A 24610-nucleotide genomic window follows, 5' to 3' on the forward strand; every position below is an offset into this window, starting at 1 on the left:
CCCATTTACAATTGCATCAAAGAGAGTAAAATATCTAGGAATAAATTTAACCAAGGATATGAAAACTATGTACACTGGAAAGCTTTAAGACATTGTTGAAAGAAATTGAAGAGACAAATCAATGGATAGATAGTCTGTGGATTATCTGTGGATTGGAAGATTTAACATTGTTCAAATAGCCATACTAACGAAAGAAATCTATAAATTCAATTCAATCCCTATCAAAATTCCAATGGTAGTTTTCACTGAAAGAGGAAAAAACCTAAAATGTGCATGGAACCACAAAAACCATGAATAGCCAAAGGAATCATAAGAAAGAAGAACAAAACTGGAGGCATCACTCATTTCAAACTTTATTACTAATCTACAGTTATCAAAACAGTATGGAATTGACATAAAAAAGAATAGATCAGTGGAACAATACAGAGCCCAGAAATAAACCCATGCATATGTTGCCATTTCATTTATGTCAAAGGATCTACAAATATAATGGGAAGAGAATAGTCTTTTTAATAAATGGTGCTAGGAACACTGGATAGCCACATGCAAAATATTGAAACTGGAGCATTATTTTACACCATACACAAAAATCAATTCAAAATGAATAAAGACTTGAACATAAGACCTGAAAACATAAAACTCCTAGAAGAAAAGATGGAGGGTAATATCCTTGACATTGGTCTTGACGTGATATTTTAAATTTGACACCAAAAGCACAAAGGCAACAAAGGCAAAAATCAACAAGTGGGACTACATCAAACTAAAACACTTTTGCACAGCGAAAGAAACTCTCAATAAAATGAAAAAGGAGCCTCCAGAAAGAGAAAATATTTGCTAATCATATATTTTGTAAGGGATTAATATATAAAATATTAAGTAACTCACACAGTTCAAAAGCAAAAAATATATATATCTAATTAAAAACTGGGCAGAGGATCTGAATAAATGTTTTTTCAAAGAAGACATACAAATGGCCAACAGATACACTAAAAGGTGCTCAACATCACTTATCATCAGAGAGATGCAAATCAAAACCACAATGAGGTATTACTTCACACTGATTAGAATGCCTATTTTCAGAAAGACAAGAAATAACAAGTGTTGCCAAGGATGTGGAGAAAAGGGAACTCATGCACTTTTGGTGGAAATGTAAATTGGTGCAGCTACTATGGAAAACAGTATGGAGATTCCTCAAAAAATTAGAAATATCATATGATCCAGCAATTCCACCTCTGGGTAATCAAAGAAAACAAAATCATCTCAAAAATACACCTGCACTCATATGTTCATTGTAGCATTATTTACATTAGCCAGGACATGAAAACAACCTAAGTGTTCATCCACAGAAGAATGGATAACAAAACTATGGTATATGTACGCAATAGAATATTATTCAGCCATAAAAAGAAGAAATTCCTGCTATTTGCAACAACCTGGATAGACCTTGAGGGCATTATGCTAAATGATATATAGCAGATAGAGAAAGACAAATACTGTGTGATTTCACCTATGTATGGAACATATTAAAAACTGAACTCATAGACACAGAGTAAAGAGGGTGGTTGTCAGTGGTGGGGAGTTAGGGGGTTGGCAAATTGAGTAAAGGTTGTGTAAAGGCACAAACTTTAGGTTATAAGATAAATTAGTCCTGGGGATGTAATGTGCAGCATGGTGATTATAGTTGACAATACTGTGACACATATTTGAAAGTTGCTAAGAGAGAAAATCTTTTTTTTTAACCAACAAACAAAAAATATTAATGATTTTATAAGATGTTAACATAGGAAAGAAACAGTATCATAGAAAACCATTGTTAATGTATTTTTTAAACAATTTTAAAATAATTGTTGTGATTTCACTACACTACTAACAATTATCTACAGTCATTGGGAAATGTGAGTCAAAGCAGAACAAATACTCACATTCATATAGACATTATAACTGAGCTATAAACCTTTGGAGGATAATGACCTTACATTGCTCTGTGTGTGTGTGTGTGTGTGTGTGTATGTGTGTATGTGTGTGTGTGTGTGTGTGTGTGTGAGAGAGAGAGACAGTGACTTATGCACTGAAGGCTACAAAGTACCCAAAATATTTGTTCTTTTGTTTTTTATTACAACATGAGTTAGACATGCATGATAAATAAACAACCAGCAAATAATTGCCTTTTTTTTTTTTTTTAGAAACTCACGTTCTTTTTTATTTATTTATTTATGACTGTGTTGAGTCTTCGCCTCTGTGCGAGGGCCTTCTCTAGCTGCGGCAAGTGGGGACCACTCCTCATCGCGGTGCGCGGGCCTCTCACCATCGCGGCCTCTCTTGTTGCGGAGCACAGGCTCCAGACGCGCAGGCTCAGTAATTGTGGCTCACGGGCCCAGTCGCTCTGCAGCATGCGGGATCTTCCCAGACCAGGGCTCGAACCCGTGTCCCCTGCATTGGCAGGCAGATTCTCAACCACTACGCCACCAGGGAAGCCCATAATTGCCTTTTGAAGTGTGTGAGCAGATGCTCTGCTGTTTGGGAATTATTGTTAAAAGACTATAAAATATTACCTTCAGGAAACTTGTCATCTAGGTAATATCTGCTTTTATGGACAGAGATTCTCTCTCCCTGTGAAGTCATCATTATCAAATTTTGACAATTTGAAAGTGTGTCCATATATGCATTAGGGTATTTCTTATTTCTTTCTGTTTCAGGTACTATGTCTATCTCTTTCTGGAAATAAAGGTTGGCCAGACCATCTGGGGTTAGAAAGAGAGCAAAAAATTCTTTAAGCTGGGGACACTATGGGAAATGCTTCTTTTCCTTTGGGCGTTTTCCTGGTGATTGGTTTATTCCTAAATGCATGCTACTGACCTTGTTTCCATTTTGTGAGTAAACTGGGACTGAAGATAAGATATGCAATAAATGTGTGCTTACTTGCTTATTATCAAAATGAATAGCTTATATATTATCCCTTGCTAATGAGTAAATATTGTTGGTTAGTTCTTTTTTTGGGGGAGTGGTAGAGTTGTTTTATAATGTCATGTTAGATTCTACTGTACAGTGAAGTGGAGTCCCCTGTGCTATACAGCAGGTTCTCATTAGTTATCTATTTTACACATATTAGTGTATATATGTCAATCCCAACCTTCCAATTCATCCCACTCCCCCCTTTCTCCCTTTGGTGTCCATACGTTGGTTGTCTACATCTATTTCTCTATTTCTGCCTTGCAAACCCCTGGTTCATCTATACCATTCTTCTAGATTCCACATATATGCGTTAATAAACATTTGTTTTTCTCTTTCTGGCTTACTTCACTCTGTATGACAGTCTCTAGTCCACCCAAGTCTCTACAAATGACCCAATTTCATTCCTTTTTATGGCTAAGTAATGTTCCATTGTATATATGTACCACAACTTCTTTATCCATTCGTCTATCGATGGACATTAAGGTTGCTTCTGTGACCAGGCTATTGTAAATAGTGCTGCAGTGAACATTGGGGTACATGTGCCTTTTTGAATTATGGTTTTCTCTGGGTATATGCCCAGTAGTGGGATTGTTGTGTCATATGGTAATTCTATTTTTAGTTTTTTAAGGAACCTCCATACTGTTCTCCATAGTGGCTGTATCAATTTACATTCCCACCAACAGTGCAAGAGGGTTCCCTTTTCTCCACACTCACTCCAGAATTTATTGTAGATTTTTTGATTATGGCCATTCTGACTGGTGTGAGGTGACACCTCCTTGTAGTTTTGATTTGCATTTCTCTGATAATTAGTGATGTTGAGCATCTTTTCATGTGTTCATTGGCCATCTGTATATCTTCTTTGGAGAAATGTATATTTAGGTCTTCCACCCATTTTTTGATTGGGTTGTTTGTTTGTTTTTTTTTTGATATTGAGCTGCATGAGCTGCTTGTATATTTTGGAGATTAATCCTTTGTTTATTCATTTGCAAATATTTTCTCCCATTCAGAGGTTTCTCTTTTTCTGTTTATGGTTTCCTTTGCTATGCAAAAGCTTTTAAGTTTCATTAGGTCCCATTTGTTTATTTACGTTTTTATTTCCATTACTCTAGGAGGTGGGTCAAAAAAGATGTTGCTGTGATTTATGTCAAAGAGTGTTCTTCCTATGTTTTCCTCTAAGAGTTTTATATAAGAGTTTTATAGTATCTGGTCTTACATTTAGGTGTTTAACTCATTTTGAGTTTATTTTTCTGTATGGTGTTTGGGAATATTCTAATTTCATTCTTTTACATGTAGCTGTCCAGTTTTCCCAGCACCACTTATTGAAGAGGCTGTCTTTTCTCCATTGTATATCCTTGCCTCCTTTGTCATAGATTAGTTGACCATAGGTGCGTGGGTTTATCTCTGGGCTTTCTATCCTTTTCCATTGATCTGTATTTCTGTTTTTTGTGCCAGTACCATATTGTCTTGGTTACTGTAGCTTTGTAGTATAGTCTGAAGTCAGGGAGTCTGATTCCTCCAGCTCTGTTATTTTTTTCTCAAGATTGCTTTGGTTATTCGGGGCCTTTTACATCTCCATACAAATTTTAAGATTTTTTGTTCTAGTTCTCTGAAAAATGCCATTGGTAAGTTGATAGGGATTGCATTGAATCTGTAGATTGCTTTGGGTAGTATAGTCATTTCCACAATATTGCTTCTTCCAATCTGAGAACATGGTATTTTCTGCTTGTGTCATCTGTAATTTCTTTCATCAGTGTCTTGTAGTTTTCTGAGTACAAGTGTTTTACCTCCTTATGTAGGTTTATTCCTAGGTATTTTATTCTTTTTGTTGCAATGGTGAATGGGATTGTTTCCTTAATTTCACTTTCTGATCTTTCGTTGTTAGTGTATAGGAATGCAAGAGATTTCTGTGCATTAATTTTGTATCCTGCAACTTTACCAAATTCATTGATTAGCTCTAGTAGTTTTCTGGTGTCATCTTTAGGATTTTCTTTGTATAGTATCATGTCATCTGCAAACAGTGGCAGTTTTACTTCTTCTTTTCCAATTTGTATTCCTTTTATTTCTTTTTCTTCTCTGATTGCTGTGGCTAGGACTTCGAAAACTATGTTGAATAAAAGTGACGAGAGTGGATATCCTTGTCTTGTTCCTGATCTTAGAGGAAATGCTTTCAGTTTTTCACCATTGAGAATGACGTTTGCTGTGGGTTTGTTGTATATGGGTTTTATTATGTTGAGGTAGGTGCCCTCTATACCCACTTTCTGGAGAGTTTTTATCATAAATGGGTGTTGAATTTTGTCAAAAGCTTTTTCTGCATCTATTGAGATGATCATATGGTTTTTATTCTTCAGTTTAATATGGTGTATCACATTGATTGATTTGCATATATTGAAGAATACTTGCACCCCTGGGATAAATCCCACTTGATCATGGTGTATGATCCTTTTAGTGTGCTGTTGGATTCTGTTTGCTAGTATTTTGTTGAGGATTTTTGCTTCTATATTCATCAATGATATTGGTCTGTAATATTCTTTTTTTGTAATATCTTTGTCTGGTTTTGGTATCAGGGTGATGGTGGCCTCTTAGAATGAGTTTGGGGGTGTTATTTCCTCTGCAAATTTTTGGAAGAGTTTGAGAAGGATGGCTGTTAGCTCTTCTCTAAATGTTTGATAGAATTCATCTGTGAAGCTATCTGGTCCTGGACTTTTGTTTGCTGGAAGATTTTTAATCACAGTTTCAATTTCATTACTTGTGATTTGTCTGTTCATATTTTCTACTTCTTCCTGGTTCAGTGTTGGAAGGTTATACCTTTCTAAGAATTTGTCCATTTCTTCCAGGTTGTCCATTTTATTGGCATAGAGTTGCTTGTAGTAGTCTCTTAGGATGCTTTGTATTTCTGCGGTGTCTGTTGTAACTTCTTCTTTTTCATTTCTAATTTTATTGATTTGAGTCCTCTCCCTCTTTTTCTTGATGAGTCTAGCTAAAGGTTTATCAATTTTGTTTACCTTCTCAAAAACCAGCTTTAGTTTTATTGATCTTTGCTATTGTTTTCTTTGTTTCTATTTCATTTATTTCTGCTCTGATCTTTATGATTTCTTTCCTTCTACTAACTTTGGTTTTTGTTTGTTCTTCTTTCTCTAGTTCATTTAGGTGTAAGGTTAGATTGCTTATTTGATATTTTTCTTGTTTCCTGAGGTAGGATTGTATTGCTATAAACTTCCCTCTTAGAACTGCTTTTGCTGCATCCCATAGGTTTTGGGTTGTTGTGTTTTCATTGTTATTTGTCTCTAGGTATTTTTTGGTTTCTTCTTTGATTTCTTCGGTGATCTCTTGGTTATTTAGTATTTATTGTTTAGCCTCCATGTGTTTGTGTTTTTTTCAGTTTTTTCCTGTAATTGATTTCTAATCTCATAGCGTTGTGGTCAGAAAAGATGCTTGATATGATTTCAATTTTCTTAAATTTACTGAGGCTTGATTTGTGACTGAAGATGTGATCTATCCTCAGTATGTTCCACGTGCACTTGAGAAGAAAGTGTAATCTGCTGTTTTTGGAAGAATGTCCTATAAATATCAATTAAATTTATCTGGTCTATTGTGTCATTTAAAGCTTGTGTTTCCTTATTAATTTTCTGTCTGGATGATCTGTCCACTGCTATAAGTGAGGTATTATAGTCCCCCACTATTATTGTGTTCCTGTTGACTCCCCCTTTTATAGCTGTTAGTATTTGCCTTATGTATTGAGCTGCTCCTACATTGGGTGCATATATATTTACAATTGTTATATCTTCTTCTTGGATTGATCCCTTGATCATTATGTAGTGTCCTTCCTTGTCTGTTGTAACATTCTTTATTTTAAATTCTATTTTATCTGTTATGAGTATTGCTACTCCAGCTTTCTTTTGATTTCCATTTGCATGGAATAACTTTTTCCTTCCCTTCACTTTCAGTCTGTATGTGTCCCTAGGTCTGAAGTGGGTCTCTTGTAGACAGTATATATATGGATCTTGTTTTTGTATCCATTCAGCAAGCCTGTGTCTTTTGGTTGGAGCATTTAATCCATTCACATTTAAGTTAATTATCGACATGTATGTTCCTATGACCATTTTCTTAATTGTTTTGGGTTTGTTTTTGTAGGTCCTTTTTTTCTCTTGTGTTTCCCCCTTAGAGAATTTTCTTTAGCATTTGTTGTAGAGCTGGTTTTGTGGTGCTGAATTCTCTTAGCTTTTGCTTGTCTGTAAAGCTTTTGATGTCTCCGTTGAATCTGAGTGAGATCCTTGATGGGTAGAGTAATCTTGGTTGTAGGTTTTTCCCTTTCATCACATTAAATATATTCTGCCACTCCCTTCTGGCCTGCAGAGTTTCTGCTGAAAAATCAGCTGATAACCTTATGGGTATTCACTTATGTTATTTGTTGCTTTCCCCTTGCTTCTTTTAATATTTTTTCTTTGAATTTAATTTTTGATTGTTTGATTAATATGTGTCTTGGCATGTTTCTCCCTGGGTTTATCCTGTATGGGACTCTCTGCGCTTCCTGGACTTGATTGAATATTTCCTTTCCCATGTTAGTGAAGTTTTCGTCTATGATCTCTTCAAATATTTTCTCAGACCCCTTCTCTTTCTCTTCTTCTTCTGGGACCCCTATAATTTGAATGTTTGTGTGTTTAATGTTGTCCTAGAGGTCTCTGAGTCTGTCCTCCATTCTTTTCGTTCTTTTTTCTTTACTCTGCTCTGTGGCAGTTATTTCCACCATTCTGTCTTCCACCTCACTTATCCATTCTTCTGCCTCAGTTATTCTGCTATCGATTCCTTCAAGTGTATTTTTAATTTCAGTTATTGTGGTGTTCATCACTGTTTGTGTGCTCTTTAGTTCTTCTAGGTCCTTGTTCAATGTTTCTTTTATTTTCTCCATTCTATTTCTGAGATTTTGGATCATCTTTATTCTCATTACTCTGAATTCTTTTTCAGGTAGACTGCCTATTTCCTTTTCATTCGTTTAGTCTTGTGGGTTTTTACCTTGCTCCTTCATCTGCTGCATATTTCTCTGTCTTCTCCTTTTGTTTAACTTATTGTGTTTGGGGTCTCCTTTCCGCAGGCTGCAGGGTCATAGTACCCCTTACTTCTGGTGTCTGTCCTTAGTGGGTGAGATTGGTCCAGAGGCTTGTGTACACTTCCTGGTGCCTGTGTTCTGGTAGGTGGGGCTGGATCTTGCCCCTCTGATGGGCAGGGCCACATCTGGTGGTGTGTTTTGGCTTGTCTGTGAGCTTAGTATGACTTTAGGCAGCCTGTCTGCTAATGGGTGGGGTTGTGTGTCTGTCTTGCTAGTTGTTTGGTATGCCCACGTGAAGTTACAACAGCCTGAGGCACGCCGTGCGTTCTCCCAGGGAAGTTGGCCCAGGAATGTGGGATCCTCAGCAGTGGTGGGCTGCACAGGCTCCCAGGAAGGTGTGGGCAGTAACCTGCATGTGCTCATAGGACCCTTGGTGGCAGCAGCAGCAGCTGTTGCACCCGCCTCTGGGGACCGAGATAACAGCCGTGGCTCGTGCCCACCTCTGGAACTCGAGTAGGCAGTGCCCTGCTGTCTGTGAGCACTCAGAGCAAGAAGCTCCTATGGCGGGCCCGCGCCTCTCCTTGTGCACCCACAATGGTCTCTTGCCTCTACACCAAGTCCAGACTTTTTCCCGGACTCCCTCCCGGCTAGCTGTGGCGCACTAGCCCCTTCAGGCTGTCTTCATGCAGCCAACCCCAGTCCTCTCCCTGGGATCCGAACTCCAAAGCCTGAGCCTCAGCTCCCAGCACCCATCCACCCCGGCGGGTGAGCAGACAAGCGTCTCAGGCTGGTGAGCACTGGTTGGCACCGATCCTCTGTGCAGGATTTTAAGAGAGAAAATCTTAAAGTTCTCATCACAAGAAAAGAAAAATTGTAACTATGTGAGGGGATGGATGTTAACTAAACTCATTGTGGTAATCATTTTGCAATATAAACATAAATCCTCATGTTGTACATCTAAAACGAATACAATGTTATATGTCAATTATATTTCAATAAAACTTGGAACTATTATTTCACTATGTGCTGTTCTAAACTACATGTCACAACTCCTGAATCCAATTAGGTGATACGCAATTTACTTTGTCCCATTATTGATGATGATAACTTTGATTATGTGATCGCAGTGGGGGCTGCTAGGCTCTGCTGGAAAAGTTACTCTTTCCCCCTTAAAAATTAAAAGGGTTTCATGAGAAAGTAATTCAAAACTATATCTGTGTCCTCAGCAAAATTTTAATTTTCTCATTTATTATGTCTGTAAGGACACATGGTGTCCTACTTTACTTAATGGTAATAATCTCATAAAAATATTTTGATGTTCAAATTGTCCTTAATTTTGCTGGTTGGAGCCCTTTCAAATTCATTCTTTGAACACACCACCATCATTCCTTGAGCACCTTCTTGATCTTCCATAAGTTGTTCAAGGCTTATCTTATACTTTTCCTGGCTTCAACTCTGGGATCAACCATTTCTCAAAGAGCCCAGTTCAGGTAGAGAATGGCACTTAGAAGCCAAGAGCTAGGACTTGGGGGGCAGAATAATGACCTGAGATGTGATGATTTTCTTTTGTTCTTTTCAGAGTGAGAAGGACAGGCAAAGGGAACCCCTGTTCTGAATGAGTCCATGACCCCACGTCTCTAAGTCACATCATCCTGAGGGACAGAACCTCTGAAGTGGTAAGGTCTCTACACAAAGGCAGGCATAGGAAATGGGGTGCAAGGACACAATACTTTTATAGGATTTCTTTTTGTTCCTCATACTTTGATCCTTTAAATGTCTGTGATTAAACAGTGCTGAATTGATTGAACCTTATTGATGAGGTAAGTAAAAATGAACTAGACTGTGGGAATATCATGGATTTTAAGGCACAGAAACCATTCTACTAAGGCCTAACAATGTCTCCCCTAGTGCAGATATATAATAATTGTTTTGTGAATAAATAATCATAGATAGGTATTTTCATGAATTTTTCTGATATATGATAAATTCATTCAACTAGAAGAGTACAGTCTGTTCTGACTGGAAATAAGTTTTCTTACTTATAAAAATTATTCTCTTGGTTCCATCTGATTTCTCCTTCTGGAATTCTGGTTGTACATAAATTGAAGTTGATATATCTATTCCCCAAAAATCATCTTTTCTCTCTACACTTTGTTAGACTTCCTGGAGAATTTCTAAAATCTGTCTTCTTATTGTGTTATCTTTCTTCCATCATATGGATGATATGATGTGGTCATCATATTTTTCAACCTCACTAACATTTTGCCACATCAAAATGTTCCCATTTCTCTATTGCCTCTTCCAGGAACAAATACATATGCAACATTCCCTGAAATCTCACTGAGATTACAAATTAAGATATTTATTGTAATTCCTGGTATTTTTCTCATTTAAATTTCTAATCTTTCATATTTGATCATTTTTCTCTTTATAAATATTTAATGAGAAGGTATTTGTCTAATATTTGAACTTAAATGGGTCCTGCAGATAGTGTGTGGTTTTCTGCTTAAATTTTCCTTGCACAGTTGAAGATAGAAGGAATTGCTCAGATTATCTGCGGTTTTACTTTGTATAATCAGAGACCCTGTGTCCCATGCAAGGAAAGGGGAGGAGGAAGCTGGGAGGAAGGGGTGGGGGGAAATGAAAGCAAGATGCAGCTGTCACAGAGATAATGTCAGTATCTCTAACCTCTTTTTGGGTTGGTTGTGGTACCTGACAGCTGGCTTGGAAAGCCCTCCCCTTCTCTAAACTGGTATAACTAATGCCACTAGTATCCAGCTGTGCAGGTACCTCACTTTACCTGGCATGCTGTCTGTACCAACTCTAAACTGAATGTGAATACCTCTGTTACATCTTATCGTTGTACTCTGGCATGTGGTGAATTATTTAGGCTAATGAAAGGTAGTCTGGACATCACTTTTCCTGCAGTTTCCCCGCCATCCCAGTGTTCTCAGCATTAGCAGATAGTGGTGTTGGAGTTCTGCTGCAGAAGAAAGGCAGTTTCTCCCATAAGCTCTTATTTCTTAAACACATGTCCTTTGCATGAAGTAAATTGTGGGTTGGATATCTCACTCAATTCAATTTTCTCTACAAAACAGAGTTTAAAAATTCCTTTAACTTTCTGACAGATAGAAATGCTAGCTTCCAATACTGGTATTGATTTTACTAATGGTATCATATGCTTTTGCTCCTTTTAAAGAGATTTGAAAGAGAATGAAAGATACAGGCTTCAGAATACCACCTGAATTGCTTGTTCACTGATTGTTTAAAAAAATCAAATATGCAAGGAAATATATCAATAATTTAAAAACCGGTTATTTGATTATTGGTACATTTAACACTAGGCCTATACTGAAGTTATACCCTGCAAAGGAATATGTATATTCTATTAACACCTAGAGTAATATCGAGGTTACTGTGTTCTATAAACAATAGGATATAGGAACTAACTATTCCATGTGTAAATGGTTACTTCAAAAATTATAACAATACCCCAGTTTTAGAGTGAGTTTTTGAAATGTGTCCTTCTTTGGGACAGAATCAAAATCAAAACCATCAAAAATGGTAATTTACTGTCTTGTCAATATGGAGATTTTACTTACACTAGCAGATTAATTTATCAAAAAGTTAAATATAGTGTGGATTCCTGAATATAAAACAAACACATTTTACTTTTCCTTGATATCCATATTGAGTATTATTTGAACATAATTATAAAGGATACTGAAATTATGTTAATGTTAACTCTTGAATATACAGTATTTGTAAAATAACATGAGTTGTTACATATGAAATAACTAGATTTAACAAAGTATAATTTTACATTACAATTCCTTTAATAAGTCATTAATTTTTGCTATAAAAATGGAAAATAAATCAGAGTATAATTTAAAATGGCTTTTCATAAGAAGTTTCATGTCTAAAGGTAAAAGTCCTATGCATTTCTCCCAAATACAGAGCAAACATTCAAAGAAAATGTATAAAACATTTGTAGCCAGTGAACAGAAAATGAACCATAGTTTCAAAGTGAAATAACATTCTGGGACTACAGGCATTACAGAGTATTTCACATATGATACGATGACTTTCAAGAGAAAAAAATGATGAGTTTTTCTTTTATACAGTCCCAATCAGTATAGACATCAAATTTTCTGATACTTTCATTAATCTGCTACCATGTTCCTGCTGTCAAAAGCTGAATGCAGCCATTGTTATCATAAAACATGAAATCCTAGATAAAAGCAAAAATACAGAAATGAATTTTCAACAACAGAACAGAGATAATTCTGATGCAGAGATGCTGAGGGATCTGGTAAAATACAGTAATATATCTATTGAACAAGAAACAAAACACTGTAAAAAGTAAACCTGGAGCTAGTCTATAGCTGTATAAGCTCTACCTGCAGCTTTCAATTTTAATAGCAATTAAATACTACAATTCTATGCATTTGTTGATAACTGCATGAATTTGATTAATCTTCTGGTAATTTCTCCATATTTCACTTTTTAAAAATCCCCCTTGGGATCCTTCTCTTTCAATCTTTCTCCTCTATGTTTTGTAGTCCTTCTCTCTCCTAACTTGTGACTAGAGTTCCATGTGCAATTTTTAGATTTGTTTTCCACAAGAATGACAGCCATCTCAAGAGTCAGAATGCACCTTAGAAATTTTTGTGTCGGTTTCATGATTTGTCTTCCGAATTTGCTCACTGTGTTCCCCAGCTTGTTCCATTCCATCATTGTGTATCCAGATGCCCTCCCCTATGACTTTAGCCAAACCCTATAGAATTTTTCTCTCACATCTATTATTTTCCTTTATCCCTTCAACAGAAATAATTTAATCCTAATTGCTAATCACTTGCAGTTGCACTATTGCAATTTTACCTCTCAAATTCATTTCTTTCTAATAGACACCAGAATCTATCTTTCTAAAATTTATATTTATAATTTTTATATACATCTAGTTTGAAACTAACCAATGAACAAAAAAATTTTTAAAGAATTACCAACAAAAAGTTGCGTAATCTTTAAAGGACTTTTAGAAGAAGGCCAAAGTCATTTCTAAATAACCCCACCATCACCCCCAGTCTCATTTCCCATCTATCCAGATACCCCAAATTGCCTCTCTTCCCTAAACACACCATATCTTTCACATTACTCTGCCTTTTGTTGAACACTTCCCTTAAGGTTAAGGTTAGATTTTGCTTTTTATTTGAAATGAATACTTATTGAAAACACAATTTTTACACAGAACTCTGGTTATATTAAAAGTTATTTAGAAAATATTATGCATATCCCAAATTAGACAGAATTGTATAACATTGTCCCAAAAACCCCTCACCCTGCTTCAATAATTATTAACATGACCAATCTTGGTTCAGCAATTACTACATCCCCTAGATCTCCCTGCCTTCACCTCCATTATTTTAGAGCAAAAACCCTGACAACATACCACATTATACTGAAATACATCAGTGTTTGCAGCTAAAAGATATGGACAGTGTTTTGCTTTTACATAACCCCTATTATCATCATCAGAGCTTAAAAAACCTTAATTAGTCATTATATCATCAAATAGCCAGTCAATGTTCAAATTCCCTGAATGTCTTGTTAATGTGTTTTTACACTGATTTGTTCAATATGCAAACATGGTCCACAAACTGGGTAAAGTTGATGTCTCTCTCCTTTTTTCATTTTATTTTTCTTTTTATCTTCCTTGACATTTATTTGTTGAAGGAACTGGGTCCTCTTTGCTGTATATCATCTCACCTTTTAGTTTTTTCTGATTGCATCTTCAAATGAATGTTTAAGGTAGTTATCTAATGATTGCAAATCTTGTTTGCATATTGGAATCACCTGGGAGTCCTAAGCAGCTTAAAGACTTGGTCCCACTTCCAGAGATTTTGGTTTACTAGATCTGGGTGCAGTCTTGACATAGGGAGTGTGAAAAGCTACCCAGGTGTTTCTACCCAGGTGTTTCTACTGTGCAGCTAAGGTTGAAAATCATTGTTCTGTCCCAGATGTCTTTGACTTTAGCTGCATATAGAATCATCTGGGGAGTTACACAAACTTCTGATTCTGAGCTTCCAATTTAATTGAACTGGGGTATGGTTTGGTACTTGTAGTTTTTGAAATCTCTCTAGGCAATAATGTGAAGACAAGTTCAGGATCATTGCTCTATTCCATGTATTTCCTCTTAATTGGCAGTTCGATCCAATGGCTTGATTGGGTATATACTCTTATTGCAGATTATACTCTTGTATTAGATGATTTAATTTAATAGTGAATCAAGAGGAAATCTACCTGTTTCACTGAGTTTTATCCTATGTAAGCCCATATTTAAAGTATTCCCCAAAGCACCAATTTTGATTTTTTAATACAAGCCCCAAAGACTAGGGCCCCTCCTTAACACCTAATGTCCTTCTATTGACATGTGAAACTAAGTAGACTTTCCAGAGAGAACTAGTCACCTATGAATCCACAGTATCAGGAGAAACTGGAATTTCAGAGCTAGGATTAAATAAACCCTTTTGAACAAAACCTATACATTTAAGAAGGTCATTCTAAAATATACAATTTACTGAATAATTTAAGCATGATACTAGAGAAACCATCTATACCCAAGATTAGTAAGAATAGACTTACAATGAGGAAACACATGCCAAGTATCACAGCTTTCATTTTCACATCAGTGTCTGCAGGGAACTGGATGACAAAGTTACTGTAATGTGTAAATATTTCTCTCATAAACCTAGTAAACTGCTTGGAAATCTTGCCAACCACATTTTTTCCATCAAGAGATTTAATCTAAATTGAAAAAAAGGAGACAGGCTTAAAGAATTCTAGAAATTTTTAATTTACTTTCAAAGTTGGATTAAAATGAAACAAATATACTCTTAAAATTATGTGCCAGATGGAACTATGAACGTTATATGATTCAGTAGATGCATACAAATACCTGCATCTATCTATAGATACGTGAAAAAATTATTTCTTTGCCTTATGTAAAAGTTGTTTTGCTGAAATATTTAACATTTTTTATTCTACATTAAGATAGACTTAATAAATGAGTTGAATTGATCCAAAATAAAAGTTAAGTAGAAAAAGATACAAATATGAAATATTTCTTTGATGAAATTTCTAGAAGCCATGGGGGGGTGTAGTAAATGAAACACCCATCTGAATTCTGCTTTAAGACAAGCACAGAGAGTTTATATAGGTCTAGTGTTTAAAGGTGATGGGAAGCCCCATTATCACCCACTGTCAGTAGGAAAATGTGAAGTGCCAAGAGCCTGGAGAAGAGGACTGGCAGTTTTGAGTGAAGTAAAGTAACCAATAAGTAACTTGATGGGATGCTCCAGGTCAAGGCTTGGGGTAAGGCTTGACAACAGAATGGGGCTGAACAACAAAGGAGGAAGCATGTATGAAACAAAAGAGCTCCAAAGTAAAATTTTTCTAATTTTACAATTCTGACTAAGGAAAGCTCAGGGCCATGATAAAGAGTTGAACAGATTGTGGCTGGATAAATGCACCTCACCAAGTGGACATGTGGGTCTGAATGTAGCCCACACTCACCAAAGTATGTGCAGGCAGGGTGTATGAAACCAGGAAGAGAAGTTTCCTTTTTGAATGTGTATAAGATACAATACGTGCTGCCAACAACCTTATGTTGACAATAACATAAATGTGGAGAAACTAAAAACAGTTGACCCATTTTGTTTGGATGTGGATGGTTAAATTATTGGGTTGCCAAAAAGTTCGTTTGGGTTTTTCCATAAGATGTTACAGGAAAACCCAAACGAACTCTTTGGCCAACTTTATATTAAAAAACCTGAAGTAAACTTTTAATATGAACACTGTAATAGCATAGATTACTGTTCATCAAATAGTCATTTCAATCCCCTCCCTCTGTAAGCCCAGTATACTTCCCCGCACATTGAAATTAGGATTGACCAGTGCCTTGTTTGACCAATGGAGTGTTAGTGGATGTGACAGGAGCGGAGACCTTAAACATGGATGAGCAGTTTGGCCATGGTCTTGCTCTCCTGTGATCAGCCACTAGAAAAGCATGATCCAGGCAGCTGCTGTTGCTACAGCTCTGGAATGAACATACGTGAAGCAGACCTGAGGGCAATTTACAGCCTAAATCAGAGCCATCTGTCTAAGCCTAGGTATATCCCCCAGACACTGTTGACCTACAGACCCATAAGCATGAAAATCAAATGCCTGTTGTTTTAAGCTACGGAGCTTTAGGGGTTGTTATGCATCGTTATTGTGGCAAAAACAGACACAAATCTCTTGTACAGTTTAGTGTTCCATCTTCTAATAGCTGCCATTTAAGCAATTGTACCCAGTAAGGAAATCTTATTTTATTTTTAAAATTTATTTTTAATTTAAAAATATTTTTTAAAATAAAAAATACAGAAGATAATTTACCAACCAGCATAATCCTACTACTGGAAATAACAGATAGTAACATTTCCCCATTTTGATTCCTATAGCAAGAAATTTTAAACTTCACCAAAAGTCATTCAAAAAGTAAAAATTATAATTCTTTATGGAAAGCTTCAAATATGAACAATGACTTACAACTGAAAAGTTATCAGGACTAGGTAATACTTACCTAAATTTCAGATAACCTTTTAAAAAGAGAAAATCCCTATAATAAAGTTCTTTCAACTTTGAAAAAATTAATTGGTATTTGTGACTCAAGAAGAAATATATATTTAGTTTTTCTGTCTGATTCCTGACATAGAGCTCTAAAACTCTTATAACTTTCTTAGTGATAGGAATTGTAGGAGAGTTTTAAAATTATAACACGTGAGCTTTGTCCCAGGTTCCTGGCACACAGATGCTAAAAGCTTTGGAAACTTCTGAGTGATAAATCTTTTGTGGGCTTATGAGATGACTGGCTTTGGGCCACTGATTGATAGCTTCAGGATTGGGGCCGGTCACCAGAAAGTCCAAGCCAAGGATTAGAGACTTGGCAAGTGGAAGGCGAGTGGGGCTTGTGGGGGAGAAGCTGGGGAGAGGCTAGAGATTGACCTAATAACCAATGGCCAACGATTTAGTCAATCAAACTAAATGATGGGGTTCAGAGATCTTCCAGGGTGGTGAATGCATCCATATTCTTAAAGGCTGGTGCATCCCAGCACCATGAAGACAGATGTTCTTGTGTTCAGTACCATTTCAGACCTCACCCTATATACATGCATGCCTTGGATATATTGCAGGTTTGGTTCCAGACCACTGCAATAAAGTGCATATCACAATAAAGTAAGTCACATGAAATTGTGGCTTTCCAGTACATATAAAAGTTATTTGTAAATTATATTGTAGCCTACTAAGTGTGCAATAGCATTATGTCTTAAAAAACAATGTACTACCTTAATTAAATATACTTTATTGCTAAAAAATGCTAACTACATTCCAGCCATCAGTAAGTCATAATCTTTTTGCTGGTGGAGGGTTTGAAATATTGTAAGAATTACCAGTTTGTGACACAGAGACATGAAGTGAGCAAATGCTGTTGGAAAAATGGTGCTGATAGACTTGCTTCACTCAAGGTTTCCATGAACCTTCTATTTGTAAAAAGTGCAATATCTGCAAAGTGCAATAAAGTGAAATGCAAATAAAAGAGGTATGCCTGTACTTCATCTTGCTGTTCATCTGTATCCTGATAATATCCTTTATAAAACCCATTATCATGAGTAAAATGTGTTTCTGAGTTCTGTGATCCATTCCAGCAAATTATTGCCTCTGAGAATGGAGTTGTGAGAACCGCTGCTTTATAGAAGGTTGGTCAGAAGTGCAGGAGTTCTGGGACTTGTGATTAGCATCTGAAGTAGGGGCAGTCTAGTGAGACTGAGTCCTTAACCTGTGGGGTATGCATCAGCCCCAATTAGTGTTGGAATTGAATCAAATTGTAGGACAACCAGTTGGTGCCTGGAGAGTTGGAGAATTGTTTGGTGTGAGAAAAAATTTCATACATTTGGTGTCAGAACTGTGGGTTAAAAATAGCATTATATATATTACATTTGAATTGAATTCACAAATCCATAAATTTAATACCAATAACTATTAAGATATTCTAAAAAGAAAACTATAGACTCACATAATATAAATATAAATGCAAAAATCCCAATAGAAAACTAGCACATAAAGCTAGGTAAGTATCAAAAGAATATACTATCATAAGTGTGAAATGCTAGAAAATTGATACAATTAAAAACAAATGATCATATCAGTGGTTGCTGAAAAGATATTATTTGCTAATTAAGCATTTATATAACATTTAGTATATGGATGGCATACAAAGGCTTTACAATTGTTAGGTAACTTAATGTACATAATAACCTTGCATGTTACATACTATTATTATATACATTTTCCATATATACAAACTGAAGCAAAGAAAGGTTATTTGTCTAATGTTACACAGATAAGAAATTGTAGTCATGGGTTTCAAACCAAGGCATTCTGGCTCCAGGGTCTGCACCCTTGATCGTTATAATATTCTTCCTTTTAAAAAGTTGATACTTAACTTTTAAAATTCCTAATAAAAATCTTAGTCAGGAGGTAGCAAACAATGGTCAGTGGGCCACATCTGCCTGCCTTCTGTTTTTGTAAATAAAGTTTAATGGTACACAAACATGACCATTCATTTATATATTGCCTATGACTATTTTTATGCTACAACAGTAGAATTGAGTAGTTGTGACAATGAATACATGACCCACATAACCTTAAATATTTTCTATCTGGCCCTCTACAAAAAAAAATTTTTTTTCATTCCTGCTTTAGGTAGATAGGAATAGGAAAAATGGTATGAAAACAATAGTAATATCTTTCTAAATTATTAAATATTTGTTACTGTTTCAACTGAAATAGTCAAATTGGTAGGTATTCCCACTATTGTCATCATCATTATTATTATTATTGATGTGTAGGTAGGCTGGAAAAAAATGAACAAACTGGTACATAAACATTAGAGGAGCTACCATCTCATTTGTGTTGTGATTTTATACCCAGAAAAACTAAGTAAATAAAGCAAAAACACCTAAATTTAATATTAGAATACAGTCATATGACTGGATGAAGGTAAAGAAAAATATCTTTTCTCATCATTTAAAATAAGCACCTCAAAATGTAAATATTCCTTCTTAATAATGAGAATGGCTATACATTACTTAGGAATAACTTAACAGAAAAGGCAGAGGTTCTGTATGAAGAAAACTATATGGCCTTATGAAGAATACAAAATAAGATATGAATTAAAAGACATAACACTACTGGGATGGGACAGGTTTAGCATATCATACATGCTAATTTTAAAAAATGATGAACAGATTTTACACAATACTGATTAGATTCTAACCTCTGAAAAAGTGAATGAAAAGGTCTTACTGTTCATTCATATAAAAGGAAATATCAGATAATTCAAGAAAATATGATAAAGAAGAATAATGAGTGATCATTTTGCTATGACTAGACAGAGGACATATCATTAAGGCATCATAAGCATATCATAAGGCATTGCTGTGAAAAGAGATAGGTCACTGCAACAGAGCATAGAATCTCTAATAAAATTGCTGGTGAGTTAAAGATTTAAATATAAAATATTAAAAAACATTAGATAAAACATAAGGTTTGAGATGTACCTTTATAATTAAGACAAGAGAACCAGAAGCTATGAAAATAGCCATACTTAACCACATTAAGTAAATTGATACAGCCACTATGGAGAACAGTATGGAGGTTCCTTAAAAAACTAAAAATAGAACTACCATATGACACAGCAATCCCACTCCTGGGCATATACCCAGAGAAAACCATAATGCAAAAAGATACATGCACCCCAGTGTTCATTGCAGCACTATTTACAATAGCCAGGACATGGAAGCAACCTAAATGTCCATCAACAGAGTAATGGATAAAGGAGATGTGGTACATATATACAGTGGAATATTACTCAGCCATAAAAAGGAACAAAACTGTGCCATTTGCAAAGGCATGGATGGACCTAGAGACTGTCATACAGAGTGAAGTAAGTCAGAAAGAGAAAAACAAATATCGTATAATATCGCTTGTATATGGAATCTAGAAAAATGATACAGATGAGCATATCTGCAAAGCAGACATAGAGACACAGATGTAGAGAACAAATGTATGGACACCAAGTGGGGTAAGGGGGAGTGGGATGATTGGGAGATTGGGATTGACATATACACTACTATGTATAAAATAGATAACTAATGAGAACCTACTTATAGCACAGGGAACTCTACTCAATGCTCTGTGGTGACCTAAATGGGAAGGAAATCCGAAAGAGAGGGGATATATGTATATGTATAGCTGATTCTCTTTTCTGTACATCAGAAACTAACACAACATTGTAAAGCAACTATACTCCAATAAAAATTAATTAAAAAATAAAAATAAAAAATAAAATTTCTGTATGGCAAATATATAAAAATAAAGTATGAAAACAAAGGGTAGATTTTTGGAAAAATTTGAAAATCAGAGAAGAGATGCAGGATCAATGTCTCCAATGCACAAATTATTTTTGTAAATTGACAATAAAATGTAAACAACCCAATAGATAAATGGATATTAATACACAATGCAAAAAGAGCAAATACAAGTAGCTAGTAAAGGTAGAGTAAAATGCTCAAAATCTTAATTGTAGGTATTACATGTTAAAGTAGAGATAACTTTCCCCCTTGTCACTTGCTGATTTTAGATTTCCATTTTTAGTTTGAAGTTTGCTGTTTATTTAAGCTGTACCTGAGTGTCATTTCTTTTTCTTACCCAGAACTTCTGGCAGTCTCTGAATTGGAGCATCCATAGCGTAAGGTCTGAAAGAATCTTAGCAATTTATCTTTTTAAATATTATTTAAGCACATTCTCTGTCTTGTCTTTCTTTGTATCTCCTCTTTGGCATATGCACAAGCATTTTTCTAGCTTCTATGTCCCTTCAATTTTATTTTTGTCTCTTCAAATTGATGTCTTTTTCCCACCTCCTCTTTATTTTCTTCATATGGATCATCCAGTTCACCAATTCTCTCTTTACTTGTATCTAATTTTAGCTCAACCTTTCTAATGCATTGTTGTTGTTGTTTTTTTTAATCAGTGACTGTTCCTTATTTCTGAAGGTTCTTCTGGCTTGTTTTCAAACTCTTTTCATTCTCCTCTTGTGATCTTCCTTGTTTCTTCTTTAGTCTCTTTAATATTTATTTAGGTATTTCTTATATGATTGATTGCTGACTGTTCTATTATATGCAGTTTATTCCTGGTGGATTAGTTCCTAGAGCAGTATGTAATGTTTGAATCTGCTCATGTGAAGATAGGCTTTTTCTGTAGGAATAGAAGGTGCCGTTGATGAAAATCTTTTAGTGTGCTTTGCATCCAATCCTGACATCTGTATCACCACTCCAGGTCAATTTCTATGTTTTGAGATTCCTGAACTAAAATGGAGGTATGTATTCAGACTTCAAAGTCACAGAGGGTGCCGGATTGGTTTCAGTTTCATGTAGGCATATTTTTTCCCCCACTAAGAGTCCTGGAAGAAGACAGATTTGCCTATCATCTCCATGGGACAGAAAGTCTACTTGGCTTTCTTCTACTCATTCTTGGGATAATCTTCTCATGGGTTTAACTACCATATGTATGCTGAAAACTTCCCAACCTTTTCCTCTACATACCTAAAATCCAACATGACACAGATACAAATCATTAGCTTCCCACAGATCAACTGTTTCTCCTCCAATGTTCTTTTTTTAAAAAAATTTATTTTTTTAATTTATTTTATTTTTGGCTGCACTGGGTCTTCATTGCTGTGCATGGGCTTGTCTCTGGTTGCAGCGAGCAGGGGCTACTCTTCATTGCAGTGCGTGGGCTTCTCATTGCGGTGGCTTCCCTTGTGGAGCATGGGCTCTAGCCACGTGGGCTTCAGTAGTTGTGGCACACGGGCTCAGTAGTTGTGGCTCGTGGGCTCTAGAGTGAAGGCTCAGTAGTTGTGGCTCACGGGCTTAGTTGCTCTGCGGCATGTGGGATTTTCCTGGACCAGGGCTCGAACCTGTGTCCCCTGCATTGGCAGGCAGATTCTTAACCACTGTGCCACCAGGGAAGCCCTCCTCCAATGTTCTTAGCTTGGCCAATGGTTCATTATTCATTCAGCTTCTCAAACATGAGACATCAGAATCATCTCCAAATTTTTTTCTTCCTCAAATGACATCAAATCTATGAATCAGTTTCACTCAGTTCACTTATGAAATATCTCTGAATTATTTTCTCCTTTAGAATAACACCTGCTCCTTCATGTTCAGGCTCTTATCCCTTTCTACTTCAACTTTCACAGACCATTGATACCATGATGGAGTCTACGTTCTATAGTGGTCCCTCATACTGATAAATCCAGCCTTAAGGTGTCAAACTTTCCATCAGAAATTGATTCAAGTCACTATTTCTGAATTCTCTGAAAGAATGCCTAGTTAGCATCATTCTAGAAGTACAGGAGAGAAGTTAATTCATTACATATAATGTATGTTTTAAGGCATTCATTGGGAAGGATTGCTGGATGAAATCTAAATTTCTCAGCATTAAATATCAGAGTTTCAAAATGTTTTCTGTGTTTTCACTTATTTCCACCAAATAAACTATCTGCCAGCTAAACTTCTGTTAATACTGTTCCTTGAATGAATAATTATCTTTCCACTGCTCTGAATCTTTGATAGACATACCATCCTCTACATGGAGAACTGATATTATATATACCTCTATAAAGTTCGTTTACATATATATCACACACACATTATATGTATCTCTTTAAAACAGCCTTTATAAAGTCTCTTTATACAATATTAGTTGTTGTTTTTTTAGGATTGCCCATCTCTGTCATTAGACTAGGAAGTCCATGTGAAGTGATTCATCTTTAAATAACCAGAGTCTAACACAGGAATTGAAAACTACTAGGGAAGCTAGGGAGATAATATAAAAGAAAGATGCTGGATAGTGGAAAATCTTAGGCAGTTAGGGGACAGTGGCAGAGTTCCTACATCTTATCATAAGGGGACAGTCCTGCTCAGTGTTAGGAGATTTTTGTCCCTTCTGTGGATGTAGTTGAACAGATTTTATGATTTTCTAATAGAATCATTATATTAAGATTAAGTTATAAGGCACCCAAACTTTATACATTCGCATCTAAATAGTATAAAGGCTGTAAGGCTAGACCACCTGCTGGAAAACTGCTGTGATAGAATTTCTTCATGTAGTAAATACACAGATATATTGTGACTTACAGTGACTCAATTAATGCAAAGATCAGGGCCATAGAGAAGCATAATTGCACAGTACATCTTACACCATTTTTCTTAAAATTCTCTTTGTGTAAGTGAGCTTTTCATAGGAACTCAAAGATGTCAGAGCTTCTGAAGAGGGTCTAGAACACTGGCAGTCTGTGTTTCAGACTAAGGAAATACCATGTGCTTTGGCATTCAGATTTAGTGACAAGGTTAATGTTCTTTTTAAAATGATAATATCCAGTGCCTCCATACAAAACCCACCATATTTAAATGTTAGATGCTTTGCTTATGTTTTTTTGACTATAAGGCTCTGCTTCTCTTTTTCCCGTTTAATATAATCAACACTGACATTTAATCAGAGCAATAACTACCTCTGATCAAAGTTAAAAACATGAGTACATTATCTTCCTCTTGAGATATCAGTTTACAAATATTTATTTAATATATTTGTAACATCCTACAAAATTATATTCTCCTTATATTAGGAAAGCAAATCCTATAAATATATCACATCTCTTACCTTAAATTCAACATTTCCACAAGTGTTGCACACAAAATATGGGCCTGTAATTCTTAGAACATCCTTTTTATTCTCATTTTGAATTGTAAACTTTGGCTGATATGGGTGCCAGGTCTGAGTAACATAACCTATTGGTATACCAGGAGGAGCATAGATTTCTATCTACAAAAACAAAAGAGTATAGGTAATATGTAATCATCATCATCATCATAACAATGTCTGATAATAGCTCTCATTTACTGAATACTTTTTTTTCAATTAGTAATATTCTTTTCTCCCATCTTTACTGAGGTACAGTTGACATACAAAATTGTAGTATGTTTAAAGTGTACAATGTGATGATCTGGTATACATACACATTATAGAAAGATTACCAAATTTAAGTTAAATGAAACAACCATCACGTCATATAGGTAACTTTTTTTTTTTTTTGGTAAGAACACATGAGATCTATCTCTTAGCAAATTTCAAGTATACAGTATAGTATTATTAACTGTAGTCCCCACGCTGCACATTAGATCCTCAGAACGTATTCATCTTATCACTGAAAGTTTGGAGTGTTTGACTAGCATACCCCAATTCTCCCACCACCCAGCCCCTGGCAATTACCATTATACTCTCTGTATCTATGAGTTAGACATTTTTTTTCAGATTCAACTTATACGTGATACCATACAGTATTTGTCTTTTTTATCTGGCTTATTTCAGTTAGCATAATGCTTTCAGGTGCGTGTATATTGTCACAAATGGCAAGATTTTCTTATTTTTTTGGCTGAATAATATTTTATGTGTGTA

General features: G+C 35.6%; 1 protein-coding gene across 1 annotated transcript in view; it reads right to left on the reverse strand.

Moving 5' to 3' along the window:
• Positions 1 to 12167: 12167 nt before the first annotated feature.
• LOC118894546 (phospholipid scramblase 2-like) overlaps positions 12168 to 24610 on the reverse strand; it is a 33191-nt gene continuing 20748 nt past the window's right edge. The window contains exons 5-7 of the mRNA XM_036850851.1: positions 23816 to 23977; positions 14639 to 14800; positions 12168 to 12227 (exon numbers count right to left, since the gene is read on the reverse strand). Of these exons, the coding sequence (XP_036706746.1) occupies positions 12168 to 12227; positions 14639 to 14800; positions 23816 to 23977 (384 nt within the window). The remainder of the gene's footprint in view (positions 12228 to 14638; positions 14801 to 23815; positions 23978 to 24610) is intronic.

Source organism: Balaenoptera musculus, chromosome 4, assembly GCF_009873245.2.
Source record: "Balaenoptera musculus isolate JJ_BM4_2016_0621 chromosome 4, mBalMus1.pri.v3, whole genome shotgun sequence".
In the NCBI taxonomy this organism is placed as follows: domain Eukaryota; kingdom Metazoa; phylum Chordata; class Mammalia; order Artiodactyla; family Balaenopteridae; genus Balaenoptera; species Balaenoptera musculus.